The 22621-nt window shown below is 51.3% G+C and overlaps 2 protein-coding genes across 2 annotated transcripts; both read left to right on the forward strand.

Annotated features, from left to right (window-relative positions):
* The first annotated feature begins 3378 nt into the window (after nt 1-3378).
* On the forward strand, nt 3379-16079 carry ALAD (aminolevulinate dehydratase). The gene is given in 13 exon segments (XM_033167459.1): nt 3379-3442; nt 5901-6054; nt 6688-6738; nt 8355-8451; nt 8605-8636; nt 8638-8738; nt 9464-9547; nt 10527-10615; nt 11032-11087; nt 11917-12004; nt 14099-14185; nt 14321-14450; nt 15991-16079. Coding segments are annotated over 12 exon segments (978 nt in total). The 5' UTR covers nt 3379-3442; nt 5901-5941; the 3' UTR covers nt 16041-16079.
* A 5064-nt stretch (nt 16080-21143) lies between these two features.
* Nucleotides 21144-22144, forward strand: HDHD3 (haloacid dehalogenase like hydrolase domain containing 3). The gene is given in 4 exon segments (XM_033167327.1): nt 21144-21373; nt 21376-21462; nt 21465-21845; nt 21848-22144. Coding segments are annotated over 4 exon segments (714 nt in total). The 5' UTR covers nt 21144-21315; the 3' UTR covers nt 22036-22144.
* The last annotated feature ends 477 nt before the right edge of the window (nt 22145-22621 follow it).

The raw sequence follows: 22621 nt of genomic DNA on the forward strand, positions 1-22621 counted from the left end.
CTGGGCAAGATGGCTTACTCTGGGGGCCTCCAGCAGAACAAGAGCCAGTCCGGGATATTCATTGGTTTGGAAAGGAATTGTCATCCCTCATTCAGCAGCTGTTGCCTCCCCATTTCCCCCCTTTGGCTAGGACAGCCAGGAGCCACCTTCCATGGGAAGCAGACACAGGATTGCCTCTTCAGGGGTCAGTTGCCTGGAAGCAAAACTCCTGCAACATGGAGAGGAAGGGGAGCCTGTCATTCCCTCCAGTTGGCATCTCTCCTGCTTTCCTGGGTGTGCTCAGTGCCAGTCCTGCTTGCCAACTGCTGCGAATCAGCTTCTTAGTGAGGTTCCCTTCCTTTCCTCTTCAGTGGTTTCAGTTGCTCAAGGGGTCTTCACTGAGCTGTTGGACAATCTTTTGAGAAAAAAAGTTTATTTCTGCCTTCCCCCAACCTGGGGACCTCCACTTGTTTTGGACTAGAACTCCCATCAGCCTCAGCCAGCATGGTCATTTGAGGCTGAGGATGTTGGGAGCTGCTCTAGAAGTTGGTGACCTGGAAGTGACTGAAGTCAATGTTTCCTCTTTGTCACGCCACAAACCCTCCTGTTGACACACAGCTTCAGCAGCTGGTGACTGTCGACAACAGACCTTGCCTAAACCTTGTTGTTTCTTCAGGGTTTTTTGGCAACTGGGTCTTATTTTTGTTCCCTAACTTGGGTCTCCAGCTGTTTTTGGTCTACAACTCCCATCATCCCTAGCTAGCAAGACCAGTGGTCAGGGATGATGGGAATTGTAGTCTGAAAACAGCTGGAGACCCAAGTTTGGGAAATAATGCCCTATAGTCTGTGGTGTCGCAGAGCTGATGCTGCAAAGACTCTCGCTGTCTCTGCATAAATTTAATCAGCACATGTGAAATATATGCAAATTGGTGATGTGTAAGTGGGCAGGGCATAGTTGTGGCCATCCTTCAGCTGCTGAATAATGGTGCCAGAAGTGAGCTGGATCGCATCCCAGTGATCCTTTGTGTTTTCCTGGAGTGGGGTGATTGTTGTCTGATACCCCAGCTGGGCGTAATCCATGGCAGTACATCGGTGACAACTTGATCAGCCTCTGGCGGCAGGTTGCCCAGGAAGCCTGGAGGCTGCTTTGAAGGGGGGGGGGTTGAGTTGCAAGTTGTTGAGCAGCAGAGCTTGGGGAAGGGGGGGGGTCAGTGCCAGGAAAACAGCTGATTCCCCTCCACCCCTTCTCTGCTTTGCCAAACCAAGGGCAGGGACAGATGGCAAGGAAGCCTGGGCTCTAGCACGTTTCCTATAGTGCAGATACAGGTAGGTGTTGGTCTGCCACAGTCAAAACAAAATAAAATAAAAAATTCCTTCCAGTAGCACCTTAGAGACCAACTAAGTTTGTTCTTGGTATGAGCTTTCGTGTGCATGCACACTTCTTCAGATACACTGAAACCGAAGTCACCAGACCCTTAAATATATTGAGGGAGTGGGGAGGGGTATTATTGCAGTCGTTCGTCAACAGGTTTTCCACACCTATCAGCTGATCACCCATTCCCACCACCCTTCTGAGTAATACCCCTCCCCACTCCCTCACTATATTTAAGGGTCTGGTGACTTCCGTTTCAGTGTATCTGAAGAAGTGTGCATGCACACGATAGCTAATACCAAGAACAACTTAGTTGGTCTCTAAGGTGCTACTGGAAGGAATTTTTTATTTTGTTTTGTTTCGACTATGGTGCAGAAACAGCCTCTTTCTACAAAGAGACCTCCGACCATCTCTCTGGCAATGGGGACCTTTTTATGGAGATCCTGCTGCAAATCTGCACATCACCAAGTGATTTGTAGGTTTGGCCATTTTTGCTTGGTGCAGCAGCTTATTCCACTAATCATGGGAGAATATCAAGAAAACAATATCATCTCCAGCAAGCTGGCTGCAACCAAAACCTATTATCTATGTATATCCCCCCGCCTCTTGTACAAATAAATACGCTGGGTGCTGCTTCATAGATAAGAGCCAGTTTACACATTATGAAAACCAAGTCAACAGAGTTCTGGATGCTCCAACTACAGTCGTAACTTGATTGTCAAATGCCTTGGTACTTGTCAGTTTTGGCTCCTGAATGCCGCAAACCCGGAAGTGAGTGTTCCGGTTTGTGAATGTTTTTTGGAAGCCGAACATCCAATGTGGCTTCCACAGCTTCCGATTGAGTGCAGGAAGCTCCTGCAACCAATCGGAAGCTGTGCCTTGGTTTTTGAACCGTGCCAGGAGTCAAACGGACTCCTGGAACGGATTGAGTTTGACAACCAAGGTACTGTACCACTGGATAGGCTTGCAGGTGGTGGAGGTGAACCCTGCTGGATCCATCTGAAGGTTCATCCAATCCAGTATCCTATTCTGATAGTAACCAATTAGTGAGTTGCTAGGAACGTAATATGTACCTGGCTGCTGGATCAGGCCCAAGGGGGTACATGAAGTCCAGCATCCTGTTCTCACAGTGGCCAACCAGATACAGGACCCAAGCACAGGAGCACTTCACAGCCATCTTGGTGAGTAGCCATTGAAAGCCTTCTCCTCCATGAATTGGTCCACTCCTTTCTCTCTCCACCCCTTATCCTCCCCATGAGATGGGAAGAGCAAGAAGTACCTTTTAACACATTGTTAGGAGCACAGTAACTGCTTCCAAATACTGTACCATGTTTGTTCCCCCCCTCCCCCTCAGATATACTGCTTTTCTTTTCTTTTGTATTTGTAGATCTATTATTTTTATTTTGTTGTTTTGTTCGATATAGATGCGTGTTCATTCTTGATCAGCATTCTAATTTCCCTGCTTTCTGCTTTGCTTGAGGCGGAACATGAAGGTTAGTAAAATACCAGAGTCGGATGTGTTGAAAAACCGTGCTGCTGCTGCTGCTACGTCACAAACCAGCAGCAATTATAAACTCTTGCAGAATCCCAGGCTGCCTGGGCTGGCAATCGGGTGGCAGAAGACTGGGCATTAGCTCCGTCCTTCATTCATCCGCTGACTGGCAGGGATGCAAAGATGGGTGGACCGACAGGAGGGTCTCTCCCAGCTTTACCGCAGAAATAATAGTCTACAGCACCAGAAAGACACACTCACTGCGTTCAACCGGGGCCGTGGGTGCCATGCAGCGTGCATGGCCCTGATGCCGAAATTTGTGGGTGATCGGGCACCCCAGGGCATTGGCACCTCTGTTGCTTGGTTGTGATAGGAAGCTGCCAGATGGAGTCAGCCCCCACCCCCAAACGTAGGTCCGCCATTGAAACCACCCAGTCCTAGCATTTGCAAGCAGGAAGCGTGGCCACCCAAGCGGGGGAGGGGCGTGCTGCTTCGCTCGCGGAGGGCGCGGCTATGCAAATGAAGTGGCTTCCCGCGAGGGCTGCCGGGAAAACAGCTGACACTGCTCCCACGTGAGCGAGCCGCAGAAGAAGAAGCAGGTGAGGATCGCCTTCCCGGGCAGGGGGAGGGCGCTGGATCTGAGCTTTGCTCCGGCAGATCCTCGGGCTCCAGAAAGCGGAAGGAAGTGGCTGCGGGCTGCAATGGCCCGCAGTCATCCCTGGACCGTGGCGGACCTAGGGGGGGGCCCTGAAGCTCGAACTGAGCTCGGGGAGCCCTGAAGCAATGAGGTCTCCGCTGTGACCTTCTTCAGTGGGGTTGTTCCACGACAGATCGCTGCATTTTTATTTTTTTAATTAACTACTACATCTTAGATTTTGATTAAAATGACTGTCCTGGATTATCTCACTCGCCAAAGGCACTAAAATGCCCAGTGCTTTATAGTTTTCAAGCACCACGCTGGGCAAAAAGTTCCTGCCTTGTGGGGGTTGGGCTAGATGACCCTCGGATCCCTTCCAACTTGACCATTCTATGATTCTACCATTCTTTTTTCTACTTTTTCGAGCTACTTTTTCACATCCTGATAGCTCCCTTGCAAAGTCATTTTCTGGAGACAATATGCAGAAAGGACTTAAGCGCTCTTCAGCAGAATGGCCAACTTACCGCCTTTACGACATCTGTGCTACTGACTCCCAAACTTTGGGATTATCGAAATAGATACCACCTGAAATTAATGGATTTGAGTCATGTGACTCAAATCGGGTCAGCTGGACCCAGTTTTTAAAAGCAATGTGGACTCAAGTCGCTTCTGGGGCTCCTTTGGGATTCTGGGCCCTGCAGCTCAAGCTCCATTTATTTTATAAAATATCTGCTCCTGCAACTTTACCTGGGAGGGAGGTCAGCTTCTATAACCAAGCACTTCGGTTTTCCTTATTGGTTCATACAGGTAGCCCAAGGCTTGCTCAACCTCTCTCCGCCCCTCCCCTTATGCATTGCATTCTCACAACAGCCCTGTGAGGTGGGTTAGGCTGAGAGAGGCAACCACTCCCTCCCCCCACACAACAAGGTCACCTAGGGAGCTTAAAGGACTGGTTTTTGGGGAGGGGGCGGGATCTCCCAAGTCCTAGTCATTAAATTGTGAGTTAGGTTAGGCTTAGAGAAGGTGACTGGACCCCCAAGGTTGTCAGCAGGCGGGATGGGAGGGGGGGGGGGGTTGAACCCCCTGGGTTGATTCCCTTTACACATTTTTCTGCAGAGAGCTCTTTGTGCCTGGTGAATGTGAGACCAGCTGTCTTGCGACGCTCAAGCTCAGGCTCGAGCAGATCTGACTTGATTCTAGGCACCCAAAATAAGGACCTTTTTTTACGCAACACAATAGTGGCTTACAGAACTCCTTGCCACAATACCTGGTGACGGCCACTGCCTTAGGAGGCTTTGAAATGCACGGAGGAGGGGAGATCTGCCGTTACCTACCCTGACCGCTTAGTGAGACTTACATGCTTAGGGACAGTCTATCTCCAAGTACATGTTACCTTTATGGCCTGCTTAGGGCTCCCTGGAAGCCCCTGGTTGGTGGATGTGTGGAAAGGAGGCCGGCGGGCTGCGTGGACTTTTGGCCTGATAAACCTGCTGGGCTTTAACTGCCTCTTGAACTGAAGCCCAAAAAAGAGCCCTCCTCCACCGGGATTAGAGCCCTGGCTGCCTTTTTGCTCTTGCCTCTGGCAACCTCTCCTCATGTCATGCGTGGGCCAATTGCACCACCCAACCCGTTTCATCTTGCTGCGGAGGAATTTGCCACCCTCAGATGAGAGATTATTAAGCGGCTTCTTCTCCCAGGCTTCAGGGTGCCAGGAGAGAGATTGTCTTCCTTGTTTTCAGAAAATCCAAATACCCCTTCAAAGCAGAACCTAGTCTAAAGGGAGCAGGTTTTTAATCCCTTAAAGCATGCTCTTTCATGAGAACACAGGAAAAGCCCTGAGGCTCTTTGGATCAGACCGAAGAGGGCCCACCTAGCCCAGCATCCAGTTCTACCAGGGGCCCCAGAGAACTTTATAAATCCAGATAGACTGCCTCTGCACCTAGAGGTTCCATAAGAAGAGCCTGGCCCCAGAGGGACTCAACTCATCCAGCCTCCTGTTCTCACAGGTTGGCAGGCCATATCCTCATTATGGGAAACTCACAAGCAGGATCTGAGTGTAAGGGCAGCAGTCTCCCCTCCTGCAGTTTCCAGCTGCTGGGTTCTGGATGCGTAGACTCCTGCAACACAAAGAGGTGCCCTGCCAGGCTTCAGATTTCCCTCTAAGTTATGTTGTCCTTCCTTGTACCCAGTACCAGGCATACTCGGAGCAATTGTGGCTGATCAGTGGGGGTGGGGTGGGGTGGGGTTGCGCTCTGCACTCGCTTGACATTACTCTCATTTCTTTGCATGACCCTCACTTGCACCAGGAGTTGGGCATGCATAGGGGGCATCTCCCAGAGTCCTCTGCGGCGCCTGGGCAGTGGCACACCCGGCAGCATGAGAAGTCGCCCTCTAAAACGGCCACTGCCTCTGCTTTCCAGAGCCCTTTCCTCCTTGGCCCAGTGGCTGGTGAGACCTCGAGATGCAGGCCGAGTCCCTCTTGCACAGTGGCTACTTTCACCCCACCCTCCGCTTGTGGCAGGCGACAGCCGCTAGCTTCCGCGCGGCCAACCTCATCTACCCCATCTTTGTGACGTGAGTCTCTCGGCCATTTCCTAACTGGGGTGTCCGGCTTGGGTTAGTTGGGCCCTGCTGGGTCTGAGCCAGTTGGGTCTTTCCTGACATCCTCAACTCCCGCCTGGCACCTTCATGGTACGCCTTTAAGCACCAGGCGAAATAACTATTAATTTTAGCATTTGGTGATCCCACAGGGCAGGGCAGTATCCTTGACTCCATATTTGTAGGGTGGTCAGGGGCCGAGGGGACCACGGCTTGCCTACAGCCACCCTGTGAGCTTGTGATGGGAGGGTGGGGTGGGGGGGGGAGAAGCTCAGTCTGGCCCTTCCTGATCCCTGGCTATTAGCCACAGTTCTGACTGATCCTTGGGATTCTCTTCCCTTCTTCCTTTCGGCAAACTGCAGCACTGCCTTCTCTTGGGGCACAAAGTCTCTCAACCTAGGAAACCTCCTATTCCTGGTTTGGGGGGGCGCGGGGGGTTGGCAGCCCTCTATTTTCCTGGGGACTGCAGGGTTCCCACAACAATGGCAGTGTCAGGTGATGGCAAAAGAATGTCCCTTGGCGCAGAGCCTGTCTCTGGCTGTGCTGGGTCTGCCAACCTCGCTGCCAGGATCCTCTCCAGCTCTCACTTCCCCTGTTTAACTCTTTCAGGGACAGCCCAGATGCCGTGGAGCCCATTGCCAGCCTGCCTGGTCAAGCCCGGTGAGTGAAGACGTCGAAATGTAGGGGACTGCCTTACGCTGAGCCAACCCTGGATCTGCCCAGCCCAGCATTGTCGGTTTTTGAAAGGGTCTTGGGGAGATGCTGGGGGCAGCGGGTGGGGAGGTGCTGGGGGTGGGGTGCTGAAGTTGGCACTTTCTGTATACAAACCTCAGTTCATTTTTTCTTCCCCATATTGCCTGTTTGAGTCAGTGCAGCTTGGTGCAGCTTGAACCCCAGCGGAAGGGCAGGAATGTGCTCATGTTTCCAGCTGCCTTTGCCCTAGACTTCTCTGGGCCCCGAGAGATAAGGGCTCCCGATGGGCAGAGCCAGAAGCTGATGCTTGCCTCCACCCCACCGTGCCTTCCCCGAGATAAAAGCACTTTTGTTGCGGTTGCAGCTTGGAGATGAGAGATAACAAGGTCCACCCCGAGGCCCCGGCCCACTCATTGGGTGGGGGGGACAGAGTGCTGTGCCCAGCCCGGTCTTCTCAAGGCTTGGGAGCCTTTGCTGCTCTGTGGGGCTGTGACTTTGACCTGTGAAAGTTTCTCCAAGGGAAGCAGCTGGTCTGACCAGGGGTGGACTTTGGTAATCTGGTGCCCTGAAGGAGAACAAAATATGGTGCCTTCCCTCCCTTCCCTTTCTTATTTTCATGCAATAATTCCTTTTGGTAGAGTTGCATTTCTCCTCAGTAAGTCCCCTTATATATGTATGTATTTTAAATAATTTTTATTAAATTTTATAAAATAACAACAACACACAAACAAAACACAAAAAATTCACAATCCGTCACATTGTTACTTTCCATTATGTGGGAGCTTCCCTCAGCCCCCCCCCCCGAGCTACATTGTCCTGTTACCACATTTTAGCAGGTTCATCTTCCAAAGTCTTGAACTACAATAAAAAGAAAATCAATAACATTCCATTCTGTCCAAAAGTTAACGTATATATTGCTGAAAACCCATCTATACTTCCTTAAAGGTAAATTACAGTAAGTCCCCTTATAAACATATGTATTACTGTTATTTTGATGGTGGTGGTTTTGCGCCCCCTTGGCTTATGTGGAGAACTGCCCTAAACCTGACACTGGCCTGAGGAGGAAGGGATATTTCCTATAGTGGTTCTGTGTACCTTGAGTGGGGGAAGAAACACAAATGTGTAGTGCAATGGAATCGGCCTACTTAAGCCAACAGACAACTTCTCTGCTTCTGCAGTTTCATCTTCTTGAAAGTGGGCGCTCTTACCTGTTGACCTGACATGCCTGATAAAAACTTAAGTGGAACATCCACGTCCCAATGCAGCATACCTTAAAACTGCCAGGTGGTGTAGGCAAATAACTGGGGTGCAGGGGGCTTCTGCCCTCATGCTCTGCTTTTGGGAATGGGGTTTGGGCATCTGCCTGGCATCCATGGGAGAACCAGACAGAGGACTTGATGGAGCCGCTTGGGGCTGATCCAGCAGCCACGCCTTCCTTACTAAGGCTGTGGGCTTGATCCATGCCATTTGCTGAGACGTGGGATCCCTTTGGGGGGGTGGCGCAGATTCTCAGTACCTATGTGACCCTATTGCTTTGCTCATCAACCTCCTTTGGTCTCTCTCTATCTCTCCGCCCCGCACAGTTATGGGGTCAACAGGCTGGAGGAGATGCTGCGTCCCCTTGTGGCTGATGGCCTGAAGTGCATTCTGATTTTTGGGGTCCCAAGCCGAGCCATCAAGGTGGGTGAAGGGGGTGGAAGCACCTTGGCAGTTTCAATCAAATTAGATTAGCCTCCATCCACAAATTCTGCACCTGGCTGCTGAGCTGCAGACCCACTTACCATGTTGCCGGCTGCAGTCTCACCACCTTCCTCCTGCCTCCCCCCCCCGCAGGACGAACGTGGATCTGCGGCCGATGCCAAGGACCCCCGTAATCCAGGCCATTGCCACAATCCGTGCCTTGTTCCCTGAGCTGCTGATCGCCTGCGACGTCTGCCTGTGCCCGTACACCTCCCACGGGCACTGTGGTAAGTGCTGCTGGAGGGGAGTAGGAGCAGTACCCCTCTTCTTGTCACAGGGCCTAGGGGAGAGGGAGAGCCCCTCAAATGCTGCCATGTGTTTTGCATTAAAACAGGGTTTCCCAAAACTGGGTCTCCAGGTTTTTTTGTGGGATCTAAGGGGAGCAAGATCTGTTCAGTGCATTGATGCCGTGCCTCTTGCAGTCTGCATCTCCTACTCAGGCTCCTAAGGCCTCTCCCTTGAGCAGGGGTCAGCAAACATTTTCAGCAGGGTGCCGGTCCACTGTCCCTCAGACCATGGGGGGGGGGAGACTGTATTTTGGAAAAAAAATGAGTGAATTCCTATGCCCCACAAATAACCCAGAGATGCATTTTAAATCAAAGCACACATTCTACTCATGTAAAAACAAGCTGATTCCTGGACCGTCCGCTGGCCGGATTGAGAAGGCGATTGGGCCGGATCTGGCCCCCAGGCCTCAGTTTGCCTACCCATGCTCTTGAGGACTAGAAATATGGCTGCTATTATGTCACTACATCACACTTTTTAAACAATTCATAGGTGCAACGAGGTTTTCCTGGTTTGCTTCTGGTGTTTGCTTCAAGAGGCCTCGTGGATGCCAGTGGAATTTGGGGGGCAGTGTGTGTGTGTGTGTGTGTGTGTGTGTGTGTGTTGGGGGGTGGAATAGGGAGAAGTTGGACCCCCAGAATCTTGACCTCTGCCCTTGCCCTTTCAGGCATTCTTCGGGAAGATGGCACCCTCCAGAACGAGATCAGCTGTCAGAGGCTGGCTGAGGTGGCTCTGGCCTATGCCGAGGCAGGTGAGAGCACAGGTGGCTGCCGAGCCCCATCAAAGGCACTGAGCAGGTGCCGCAGGAATGACACTCCAGACGGACATGAGACTGAAAGACGGGTCTCTCTGCTGCAGGAAGTGGCAGCGGCTGCTTAGCTGAGGGAGTGTAAAAGTTGGGTTAGGGCAAAACTCTGAGGGGAGGCAACACTTGGTTATACATTAAGCAGAACCTCTTAAGTTCAGAGACAGCCTACCTCAGAATGGCAGCTGTTTGGGGGCTGTTGCTAGGTGAGGAGAGAGGCCTTTGCCCTGATTTAGCATGGCTCCTCTGAGGTTGCTTGGGCTGGGTGGCTCCTTCTGTGTGGTGGGTGGGCTCCTGGGGAAGCTGGCGGCCAAGGGAGTCCGTGTATCAGGGCTGGAGTCAGATGCAAGTCAGCAAGAAAGGATGTGAATCTCTGATGCCAATGAAGTTGACTCTTTATTCTAGGAAACGGCATACAGCAACCCTTTCCCAGCAGGTCTTGCCCCTATGGAGCAGGTGCCAGGACTGAAGGTCCCTGCCTTCTACCACCCTTAAGGCTCCTCCCTCCCAGAAGCTTCCCAAGCAGTCTCAGACTGTGTTTGCACACCTCTGGCTTCCGTTCTGCCCTCCTGCATGCTATTGGAGACCAGCAGGAGGGGAGCTTGTGGCAGCAGGAGAGGGAGATTCCCCGGGTTCTTCAGCAACCTCTTGACGCCCCTCCTCTGCTTCAGCCTCAGAGTCTGAACTGCTCCCTGTCACCGTCTCACCAAACCTTGTTGCCCCTTCAGCATCTGACACCTTCTCCCACCGATCTTCTCCTCCAACCTCTCCTCCGTGTCACACCACCAATCCCCCGGCTCTGAGCCTTCCTCCTCTGGGGGTTCCTCTGGGGCTGGTGCCTCCCACCACTCCTTTTTTGCCAGCCTGTTTCCAGCGGTGGCCCACCCTCAGCTCCCCTGAGCCACCACCCGTCTTCCTTCTCCAGGATGCCATATTGTGGCCCCCTCGGACATGATGGATGGGCGCATCGGCGCCATCAAGCAGGCCTTGGTCTCCAACAACTTGGGCAACAAGGTGAGCCAGGCACGAGCCCGCACCCTCCCTTGGCAGACCTTCTTACAGAGCCCATTTGCAGTGCCCTAGCAGAGAATAATTAATTCACACGCAGTGGTGCCTCTGAGCATGGGCGGAGCGTGCCTGCAGCTCGGCAAGCCTGTTGTCCGGCAAGTATAACCCTTAAGGGTTGTGGTGCCTTTACTAGGCCGACTGGAGGCCCTCTGAGGTTACCATAGCAACGACTTGCCTTGATGGGCCTGCAGGGCCACAGATTGGGGGTGGAGGGGAATGGATGCGATTCCCTCCCTGTGCCCCCTCAGAAAAGATTGTGAGGGGCCTGGCAGGCAGGGGGCAGAAGATCCTGTGTGGGTTGTTGTTTTTTAAAGCCCTTTAGACAGCAGACCCCCCTCACCTTTCCTCCGTGTCGGCTGCAGGTTTCTGTCCTGAGCTACAGCGCCAAGTTTGCTTCCTGCTTCTACGGCCCCTTCAGGTGAGAAAATGAGAAGAGCTGTGACGCTGGGTCAGGCCAATGGCCCATCTAGTCCAGCATCCTGTTCTCACAGTGACTGAAACCCACAGGCAGGATTTGAACACCAGGGCATACTCCCTACCCATGGTTTCCAGCAACTGGGATTCAGAAGTATGGCTGCCTCCAGCTGCAGAGCATGAGCTAGTAGCCATTAACAGCCCCCTCCTCCATGAATTTGTCTAATCCTCTTTTAAAGCTATCCATGTTGGTGGCCCTGGCTGCCTCCTGTGGGAGGGAGTTCCATAGATTAACTATGGAACTTTCCTTTTTCTGTCCTGAATCTTCCAATGTTCAGCTTCGCTGGATGTCCACCCGTTCTAGCGGAAGGAGAGAGTGAGAAATAACCACCCTCTGTCCACACCAGGCCTAGATTTGCAAAGTTCTGCCGTGTCGCCTCTTTCCGTTTTTTCTCCAAACTAAACAGTCGCAAAGGCTGCGGCCTTGCCTCTTAGGGGAGGCACTTCATCCCCTTGATTGTTCTGGCTGACCCTTTTCTCAGCCTTCTCCAGATCTGCAATATCCATTTTGAGGCGAGGCGACCAGAACTGTACGCTGTATCAGCCCTCGGGAGGGGAGGGGACTGCGAATTACAGGGGTTTGTGGCCCAGCAGGTGTTGATGGGCTGAAAGTCCCACCCACCCTGGCATTGGCCGTTCTTTCTGGGGCTAATGGGAGGTGTGTTTCAGTGTACATCTGGTAGACCAAGGGCTGCCCGCAATCACTACATGGAGGTCTCATGGGTGATTTCACAGACTCGATCCATTTTATCCTTCTTTCTGGTTCCACGCAGAGATGCAGCCCAGTCCAAACCTGCTTTTGGAGACCGGCGGTGTTACCAGCTCCCTCCGGGGTCGCGGGGCTTGGCCTTGCGGGCTGTGGTGAGTTCCCCCCCCCCATTCTCTGAAAGAGGGAACAGACCCCTGCAGGAGGAGCCAGATGCTTCTTCCTTGGAAGTTTTTAAGCTTTATTTCAGGCGGTTGGACTAAATGAACCTTGGGGGGGGGCCCCCTAAAGACTCTACAATTTTGTGATTCTTACCGTCTTAGCTTCCAGCTTTGAACACCAGGGGGAAGGCACTACTGGGGGTGGAAGAGGAGAAGGAGGCTGCTGGTGGGATGAACCCAGACTTCCCTGCAACTCAACGCAGCGATCCTCTTAGTGGATTTAGTGCGTCTGAGAAACAGGGATTAAGGCTGAGCCTGCTGCTTAGGGGGCTCTACCTTGGCTCCAGCGACCTCCAGGCCTCTCTGCGCGTCATTCCTCCTTGCCCTGCCCCAGTTCCTCAGGAACAGCCAACCCCCCACCCTGCCTCGAGGTGCTGCGGCAAAACCAGACTCTCACCAGGCTCCGAAATGGCCTGTCCCTGGCTCCTGCCTCGGTGGTGGGCTGCACTCTTGACCTGTTATCAAGCCCCAGGTTCGACCGAAGTTCCCCCAGAGAGCGCCTGGAAGCAGGCCAGAGCAAGCTGCCCTTGGGCAGCCCAGTGGTCTGGCTTGATCTGTGTGCAGAATCCGCTTTGGAGGGCAGCGGCTTGGCTTTCTTCTTCCATGGCCTCTCTGCCACCCCGTGATCAAATTGTAGCAAATAAAAAGCTCCTTGGACTGTAGCCCCCGAAGCTGGCCTGCACCAGAGCTGCAGCACGGATGGCTCCAGGGTCTGGCCTGGTTGAAGCAGTTGCCAGTGAGGCCTCCATTCTCCCTCCTTATGCCTGTCAGCCATAGCATAAGAAGAGCCTGCAGGATGAGGCCAGTGGCCCCTATACCCCAGCACGCTGTTCCCACAGGGACCAACCAGGTACCTATGCGAAAACCTGCAAGCAGGATCCGAGCACAAGAGCCCTCTCCCTTGACTGGTTTCCAGCAACTGGTACCATCTCATCCAACCCCCTGCAATGCAGATGGCCATCTAACCTCTGCTTAAAAACCTAGAATCATAGAATCATAGAGTTGGAAGAGACCACAAGGGCCATCCAGTCCAACCTCCTGTGAAGGAGTGTCCACCACCTTCCAAGGTAGTCCAACTGTTAAACGGCTCTGTTTTTTCTCCGTCAGAAGCTCCTCTCTTGTCATTTGAACCCATTGGTTCAGGCCCTACCTTCTGGGGTAACAGAAAACAAGCTTGCTCCATTTTCCATGTGACGGCCCTTCGAATATTTGAAGGTGGCTCTCGTATCTCTTCTCAGACTCCTCTTTACCAGGCTAAACATCGCCAGCTCCCACCACCAACCCTCAATAGGCTTGGTTTCCAGACCCTTGTTCATTTTGGTTGCCCTCCTCTTCACATGCTCCAGCATGTCTATCCTCCTTAAAAGCCATGTGCTTTTAAGTCATGTGATATAGTTTGCACGCAGGGCTGGAATGAACCGTGAACATATAGGAATGAGCTAGATCTACCTACATCTTTGAAAATGTGTTTGGATGTAGCCAAATAAACTTACTTTCCAATTCAAAATACAAAAAAAAATATCCTTCCAGTAGCACCTTAGAGACCAACTAAGTTTGTTATTCGTATGAGCTTTCGTGTGCATGCACACTTCTTCAGATGTGTCTGAAGAAGTGTGCTTGCGCACGAAAGCTCATACCAGTAATAAACTTAGTTGGTCTCCAAGGTGCTACTGGAAGGATTTTTTTTTTATTATTTTGTTTCGACTATGGCAGACCAACACGGCTACCTACCTGTAACTTTCCAGTTCAAGATATTCTAATCCTAAACGTAATATGAAGCATGGGGGATGGGGAGGAAACAGCCTCACAGTATTTGGAAACTCAAAAGGAGCTTTTCCCATGCCATGTACAGTTTTGTAAAATTCTGCCATGTTGCCTCTTCCTTGCCTTTGCTCGAAACTCAGAAGTCCCCAACACTTCAACCTGTTGATTGCTCAACCCCTCGATCATTTCGGTTTCCCTTTTCTGAACCTTTTCCAACACCCTTTCTTGTGTGCTTTTTCTTTGTACATGGCCATCCCCTGCCAGGACCGAGATGTGCGGGAGGGAGCAGACATGTTGATGGTCAAGCCAGGAATGCCTTATCTTGACCTCGTGTGGGAGGTGAAGGACAAGGTAATCTCCCTGCTCTGCAGAATGGGCAGGAGGGGAGACCCCCCACCCCCACTGGGTGGGCCTTGGCAGCACCTTGGCTGAGCGAAGGGGAAAGGCATCTGCCTTGGCTCATGTGTGCACCTGTGTCTTCTACAGCATCCCAACCACCCGCTGGCTGTCTACCACGTCTCTGGAGAGTTTGCCATGTTGTGGCATGGAGCGCAAGCTGGGGCCTTTGACTTGAAGGCTGTGGTGATGGAGGCCATGGCTGCATTCAGGAGAGCAGGTGAGAGAGGAAGGGAAATGGGTGGGGGTGGAGGGGGCTGCCATGTCACAGGGAAAGGCATCCCCTGTGGCAAAAGGGGTCTTTTCCCTGGCCTCCCTCTCAGGTCTCGAAACCTTCCATGGGATGCCCTTAAGTGATTTCTGTCAGATAGGGTTACAGAAAGTACTGAAATCAGGAATGCTGGGCAGATTCTGCTCCATATTGATCCAGAGCAGACCCCCACCGTACAGTAAGCAGAGTAAAAACTTAAAAAACACGTTGCAGGATTCCCAATAATAACTCAGAGGCAATGAACTTCATCCAGCAGAGTTTACTACTGAAGGCAAATGGGCATAACAGTCACAAATGCACACATCTTCAGCACAGTCCATAAGAAATCCAGTTACAGCAGACTTAACTTAAACTTACAATAAGACTAAAACCTTAATACTTAGCACACTATACACAAAATACCAGAAGGAAAGAGAGACAGAAAGTGAAACCCAGGCTCCTTCTGGCCTTATTATTATAGTCAGCATGACCTTGAGTGAAAGAGTTAACAGAACCAGTTTAAACCGCTACTCAGCTTTTCTGAAGAATAACCCAACAGGAACCTTCTTCCTGTTTGTAGGCGAATAGAAGCTTTGCTTGTTATCTAGAAACTTCCAGCTTGCATCACACAGAGAAGCTTGTAGAACCTTCTTGAATCATTGGAATAGGAAAGATCTCTACACTTTAAACCAATACTTTCTGTACCACAAATGCAAAACTGACAATAGGAAGGGCCCTGCAGCTGGATCAGGCCAAAGGTTCTTCCTTGATCCAACTACATGCCTGCTCGGTGGGAAGCCCACAAGCACAACACGGCTTGTGCAACAGCAATTTTGCTCCTCGTGGGACCGCCCCTGTCCCTGCAGCAAGTGGGACTCAGAGACATGCTGCCCCTGATCCTGGAGCGACGCACAGCCACCTCCAGTCACTTTGTGCTCTCTGGTGCCACAGAGCCCGTTCAGGAGCAAGTGGAGAAAATGGGCTCTCCATCGGATTTCCAAAAGCAAACCGCATCATCCGCAAATGCTCTTAATTATAAGCTTCAGAAAAAAATATTCATACAGTATTCTGCAAATAGTTGCTGATGGGAAACCTGCAAGCAGACCCCAAGCCAGCAGCCACTCTCTCCTCCTGTGGTTTCTAGCAGAGCAGAGCCATTGTGGCTACTAGCCACTGATACATCGCCTTCCCTCCACACTTTTTGATCCTCTCTTAAAGCCACCCAACTTGGGGCCATTGCTGGCTCATGGTGGCTGGCGCGTTCCAGAGTTTAGCCCTGCCTTGCGCGATGAAGCGCATTCTCTTATCTGTCCCCAAACTTCCAGCTTTCAGCTTCATTGGATTTCCACAAGCACATGAGGAGGATGGAGAGGGAGATGAGGAGACTAAAAGCAGATGAATTAAGAGGGGCTGCCCTCAGACATTTGGGAGGAAAGCAAAATAAAATGAGGGAAGGCATTTGCAAATAAATTGTGGCTTCTTTTTAAAGTAAGATCTATTCTCTTTCCAGGGGCTGATATCATCATCACCTACTACGTGCCTCAGCTGCTGCGTGGCTGAAGGAAGAGCAGGCCTGAGCCGTTGCTTTCCTGGGAACAAATGGCCAGAATAGAATCCTGGAGTCTTGAAACTTGTGGAACGGACTATGCAGATGGTTGGGGGGGGCAACTATAGTATCAACTCCCCTCACATGCTTTTAGTCTACGGGTGCACATTTCCAAGAGCTGTTACAACCGAATCCTTGGTCCTTTAGCATTCCAGGCCCGGAGCCAGGATTTCTTTTAATTTCAACCATATGCCTTTTTAAATATATGTTTTTTTTAATGTTGCAAGAAAAGAATAGTTGAACATAAATCAAGTTAGATACTCCATAAAGCGATTTATGGTTTGGGAAAGAACGCTTTGGTGAAATCTTCCAAGGGGTGCCCTGGAGCCCTATGAGGTGACAGGGGGCAGAGGGGAGGGCTTGTTGGTGCTGCAAGGACCCTGGGACAATGTCCCAGCTGCTTCCCCACATTAATACTGAGGGGTGGTGATGTCATGCCGTCCCGCAGCTGTACGTGCAGGTGGGAACCAGGCACTACTCCCCAAGCCTCTCCCAAAAGCCATGATGCATACCCCACACCTTCAGCTTTTAGCTGGAGTCAGTCAGGACCCCCCACCCTCCTGGGCCAAATGGAGACAGGCAGCAAGGCAACAGAGAGCACAGATCCTCTGGGACTCTCAACCAAGATGGCATCTTCTTTAACTTGATGCAGGACAGGTGAAATCCACAGGCAAATCTTTACCTGTGTGCTTCCTTCCCATTCTGGAAATAGCAATGTGCCTATACCTTGTGGAGCTCTTTAGTGCAGGAGCCCATCAGAAAAAAAGCAAAACGAGGAGGGAGCCTGGTTTGCAGTCTCTGCCCTCCCTGATTTGCACAGGTAATGGTCACTAGCTGCTCAGGAAGAGTGGGGAGGAAACCCCTGGCCTCCTGTGCTTTGGCATAACAGGAGGCTGTGCCACTTCCTGACTGAATGCTTCTCCTCTCCATCGCCCACATCTTGCTGCTTTTATCAGCACAGGACCCAGACCTGTTGGCATGCATGACAACTCTCCTGATTTTGACCCGTGAAGCTGGGAAGTAATCATCAGTACACCTCTTGGAGCATAAATAAATTTTCTGACGTTTCCTGGAAAGAAATGGTTACTTGGTGGTGGTGTGGTGGAGGAGGGAATATTAGAACGAAATACATAGGCTACAGAAGAAAGGGGGTTGAGGGGAGAAAGGCAGGGAGTGCTGCCAAGCTGGTGTTTTTAAAAGGAATGTCCCCTTCAGTGTGCAAATATGTGTTGAATGTGTTCCAGCCACATGTTAGCCCTTGCCTTCCCTGTCTCTGTGGTCTGTGTTGTAGAGAGAGTCTACAAGGCAGCTGGCATGAAATCGGTTTGATATAAGCAAGGTAGTAATGGCACGGGGGAAACTAGATGGGTGTTCAGGCACGACCCCAGCAGCAGTTTTTAAGGCCACCTTAGATGATAAACACAAGTTTGTGCACTGCCAACTTTCAAGTGCTGAGCAAGCCAGAGAGCCTCACTGCAGAGAGGATATGAAGGCAGGAGGACCCTGTTGCCATTGAGGTTGGGGGGGGGGGTAACATACCATTGTGGAATCCTGCCACTCCCCACACCCAGCAGTGCTCTACATTAAACTTAGCAAATTTGAAGGAGGCTTTTTAATGTTTAAAAAAAAAAACTATTTTGAATGGCAAAAGAGGCTGAGCCAGGGGCATAATGTTCATTAGCATAAACCACATTCGCATGTGCACATGACATGACAGTCCTTAAAGCAGTTGTTCTCGAACTTTATCTGGGCCACACTTTCAGAATAAAAATTTGCTTGCACCATACCCAATTTTGTATAGAAAAGACATACTTTGGAAAATAAAAAACGCCTAGCTGTTCTTGATTTTGAAAAAAAACAAAACCCAAACACTATTCTGCAAATAAAAAAATCATTTTGATACTACACTGCACTGAAATGTAAATGTTTCCTTGATTGTTCTTGAATCTTCCTGCCACGCTTGCCACCCTCTCCTGCTGCACAGGTGCTGTATGCTGCAGAAGAGGGGAAATGCAACTCTGCACTTCCTCAGAGGAGCCCACAGTCTCTTAATTACTTGACACGTTCCGGGCATGAAATAAGTATTCAAGTTACTTTGTTTACTTTCTCTGGAAACAGAAATTTTAAAATGAAATATGTTTTTTGACAGATGCGTGACATAAGGCACTCCAAAGTGTGTGTTGGGGAGGAGCTGCACCTACTGGATTTCCGGCGCCTCACTACTGCACTTTAACAAACCTCTGCTCCAGCCTCAGGCTGGTCGTTCAAAAGCACTTTTCCAGAGCCAAGTCTTCATTCACAAAGCGGTGGTGGGGCGGGGCTGCAAAAGACCCTCACCGCCTGTCCTGCTGCTGCTGCAACCAGTGCAGCGCCCAGAAAGCGGGCAAATGCTTCGGTAGGCATTTACTGAGCACGCGCATTCCCCCTGAGTTGCGCTTGCGCACTCAGTCCGGGTGAAGCTACGGAGAACAGGTAAGGTGGCCGCTGTCTTCGCTTCCTTCCCCCCCCCCCTGCCCAGCTGAGCTCTGCGCGTCTCCGGGAGCGCCTCTCCGGCCACCAACACGCGCAACCAGAGCCCCATGCAAGGAAGCTGGGTGTGGGGAAACAGTTAGGGCTACGTTGGGCCATGGCCCCCCTTACTCTGTTTTTTTTTTAATTGCAAGCAGCTTCGAAGCCTGGAAACAAATAGCAAAGTAGCGAGCAGTAAAATAAGATGAAATATAAAATCCAAAAATTTACAAGCACTGTAACCAAAGACAATTAGACAATTGCAGTTATTATTTTGAAAATAGCTGGATCACAGTTTTGGAGAAGACTTTTTTTAATGTCTCCAATCTCCAAAACACTCGGTTCTCGTCTGGTTGCAGCTGAGACCTGGAGAAGAGGCTGGTCTCTGGTGCATCGCACTCCATAAGGACAACAGAGGATATTGCTGGATCAGGCCGATGGCCCATTTAGTCCAGTATCCTACTTTCACAGCGGCCAACCAGATGTGGAAAACGAACAAGCACGACCTCAGCACAAGAGCAAGGTTGTGGTTCCCAGCAAATGGCAGAGTCCCAAATGCTCCCTCTTAGCAATGTCCTCTTAAGGAGTGAAGTTACTATCTCTGATATATATATATTGGGGCGGGGGGAGTTGTTTAGGGCTCTAAATGCTAAAAGCAAAATTAGAATGGGCAGCCAGTGCAGCTTGCCTGGCAAGGGAAGTTACATGGTGCCCCAGGCTGCACCCAGATGTTGCAGTGTGCACCAGCCAGCTGCAACTTCTGGGTTAAGTTCGAGGGAAGCAGCCCCCCCTCCCCAGTCCACACACACAGAGCTCATTGCATTTTAATCCTCTCCAGAGTCCCAGGATGGCATGACATAGGCCAAGGGCTCCTTCCTGGTCCAGGAACAGCTGCAGCTGCCTTGCCAAACAGCTATGCACCTGTGCCTTTGGAGGGAGGAGTGGCAACCCTGTTTGGAGCAGGCAACACACCTCCCACCTGGGCGTGGGTCTTGCTCACCTACCAACTCACCACTGCACTCAGACTTTCCCACAGCAAACACCAGGCAGGTGGCACAACGGGCAGCAGGGAGGGCAGGCGATTCCCAGTCCCACTCCCTGGTACCCACTGCCACGAAGGGGATCCTGTCGGCATCCCCCTCCTCTCCCCCACCCCAGCAGTGCCTCCCTCATCCCCCTCCTACCTGCCCACCCCATCCCCTCCAAGGGAGGTTGTTTCCTGGTGTGACACCCGGGAGAGGCAAGAGCAGGAATGCCCCCCTTGCCAAGACACTAATTCATCCTGCCCATCCATATGGATGGTGGATGAGGTGCTGAGAGCATGTTACATCCTGAGAAGCTTTGTAAGCCGCTTTGAGAGTCTCTTGGGGCTCTGAAGCAGAATATAACAAGCATTCCAGATAATGCCCTTTAATCCTAGAAAAAGGGTGGAGGAAGAATTATCCACTCCAAGAGCAAAGCCAGAGAGCTAAATGACCCCAACCAGTGCCTTCTGCTTTGAGATCTCCAGTGAAGAGTGGCAGGCATGAAACCAACTGCGCACCCGCCCCTAGCTGGGGTGGCCAATGACTTATTATCCTGCACCCCCACCCCACCCCCACCACGGGAAGGGCACAACCTGAAAAGGATCCTGGCAGTGCCCAGGGGGGGGGGGAGCTGGCCTGGATGTTCCTTGTACAACATCACCCTTTGTGTTCATGTTGGAAGGCCAGCCAAGCCATGCCCACACCCAGTTCCACCTCTGCCGTGCCCCATCTGCCTCTCACCTTCCTGCCAGACTGGTTCTGCTGCCTTTTTCTGCTCCTGCTGCCTCACAAGCAGGAAGAAGGGCAGTCAGGCACCAGGCCGGGGGGGGGGGGCACAGGTTGTGTGTAGGAGTCTCTAAAGCAGGGGAAATAGGCAGCAGAAAAGAGAAAGGGATCTGCTGGTAGAGTTTTGTTTGGCAGCGGATCTGCAGTTGTAGGTTTCTGGACACTCATCTGAACCCATTTTTTAACCTTGCAAATATCAAGTATCCTACCTGCCCACCCCCCGTCCAGCTGCTGGTCATATCTAGGAGTGCATTTTTGTGTGAAAGGCTTGTGAGCTCCATTCTGGCACCAAAAGCAAATTCTCAGGCTGAGAACATGCTGAATTTTAGGTGGGACTCTCCCACTCCCCACCTCATCCTGCCTGCCCATTTCTTGAAGTGTGTCTTTCAGATGCTCCTCGTAAAGGTCTGATCAGGGTACCCAGCCAAAGTTATGTTCCTGCCCTCTCTGCTTTCATTGTTTCTGGGTTTTGTAACTTCATTAGTGTTTCATCAGTGATTTATTTCTTTTTTAAGCGTGGGCCATGTTGGAAGCCTTTGCAGAAAAGCGCGATGAAAACCATTGAAAGCACTCAAAAGTCTCCCTCCTTCAGCCGCTGCTTTGCAGTACATCATCTGCGACCGTCCGGGAATTAGTCATTAACCTGTTGCTAATTCTGCCTCCTGAAAGTGCATTGGTCAAAGGTGGCTGCTCTCATTTTCATTCTCTGGCCTTGGACATCCGAGCAGCAACGGACAGAGCTTGCAAGGTCACGCTGGCTGGAGGCTGCTGGGTTTCCCTCTTGAGACCTTGCTTGCATTGGGGGGCCATAAACCAAACTGTGCCAGTCAAGATTTTGCTCGTGATAAGATGTGTTGAGGCCTAGTTCCCCTCTCTCGTTCCCCTTTCTTTCTAGGCTAGCGCTGACACCATGCTGAAGCTTCGGCTCTTGACGTGGGACGTGAAGGACACCCTCCTTCGCCTCCGTGTCCTGTGGGCGAGAGCTACTCTGCTGAGGCCCGGGCCTGTGGCATCCAGGTGCAGGCCGAAGCCCTCACCCAGTCTTTCCGCCAAGCCTACAGGCCCAAAGCCTGCATTTCCCCAACTATGGCTCAGACAGAGGCCTCAGCTCCAAGCAGTGGTGGATGGATGTTGTCATGGAGACGTTCCGGCTCTCCGGTGTCCACAGTGAGGAGGCCGTCCGGCCCATTGCGGAGAAACTCTACCGGGATTACAGCAGCGCCCACAACTGGGAGTTGCTCCCGGGTGCCAGGGACACTCTGCAGCAGTGCCAGAGGATGGGGGTCCCCATGGCCGTCATCTCCAACTTTGACCGGAGGCTGCAGGAAGTGCTGGCCCGCTGCAGCCTCTGCCAGCACTTCGAGTTTGTCCTTACTTCGGAAGAAGTGGGGTTTGCCAAGCCGGACAAACGGATTTTCCTGGAGGCGCTCCGCATCGCAGGGTGTCTCCTCAGCTGGCAGCCCACGTGGGGGACGACTACGTGAACGACTACAAGGCAGCGAGGGAGGCAGGGATGCACAGTTTTCTGTATAAAGCAGGTTGCCGGCTTCCCGAGAAGGATGCGGAAGTGCCCAGTGCCCACATCCTACCATCACTGATGTACCTCCCGTCCCTTATAGAGAAGGGCTAAGAAGAGGAGTTTTGTCAGGGTTCAGCTAAATCACACGTGGTGTCCCTCCTAGACTGTAGCACTTCAGTTGGCAGGTGGAAGGTGAGAGAAGGAGGAAATAGTAATAATAATTAATGATCTAATTTGATTTTTAAAATAAATAAAAAGAGAGGAGGTAGCAGGATCGGGAGGAAGATCCTGGGCCTGCCCCCTGACACCCACGAGTTATTTATGCATGTAATTACTTTTGAGTCAGTTTGTGGCTGAAAAAAGGACCTCTCCCAAATTTAAAAACTTGAACTTAAATTATTTAGCACAATTCATAACAAACAGATAATAAACGTCCCTGGCTTAAATGCCTAAAGTATTTCGTTGTTTAATTATATACTTTTGCTTGTATGTGCCTTTTAAAAATAAAAAAAATGCTGTTAGAATGCATATCCTTGTGCCCCTGTTATATAGCCTTGGGAACAAATGAAATGTGCACATGGAGGCCTGGCTGCTTTTAAAAAAGGCAGCCTATTTCTGTTATGTGATGCAGTAGAGAAAGACTGATGGATGCTTTTGTTGTGATTCTTGCATTGCTGGGGGTTGGACTAGATGACCA

Source organism: Lacerta agilis, chromosome 13 (genome assembly GCF_009819535.1).
Source record: "Lacerta agilis isolate rLacAgi1 chromosome 13, rLacAgi1.pri, whole genome shotgun sequence".
NCBI classification, from domain to species: Eukaryota; Metazoa; Chordata; class Lepidosauria; order Squamata; family Lacertidae; genus Lacerta; species Lacerta agilis.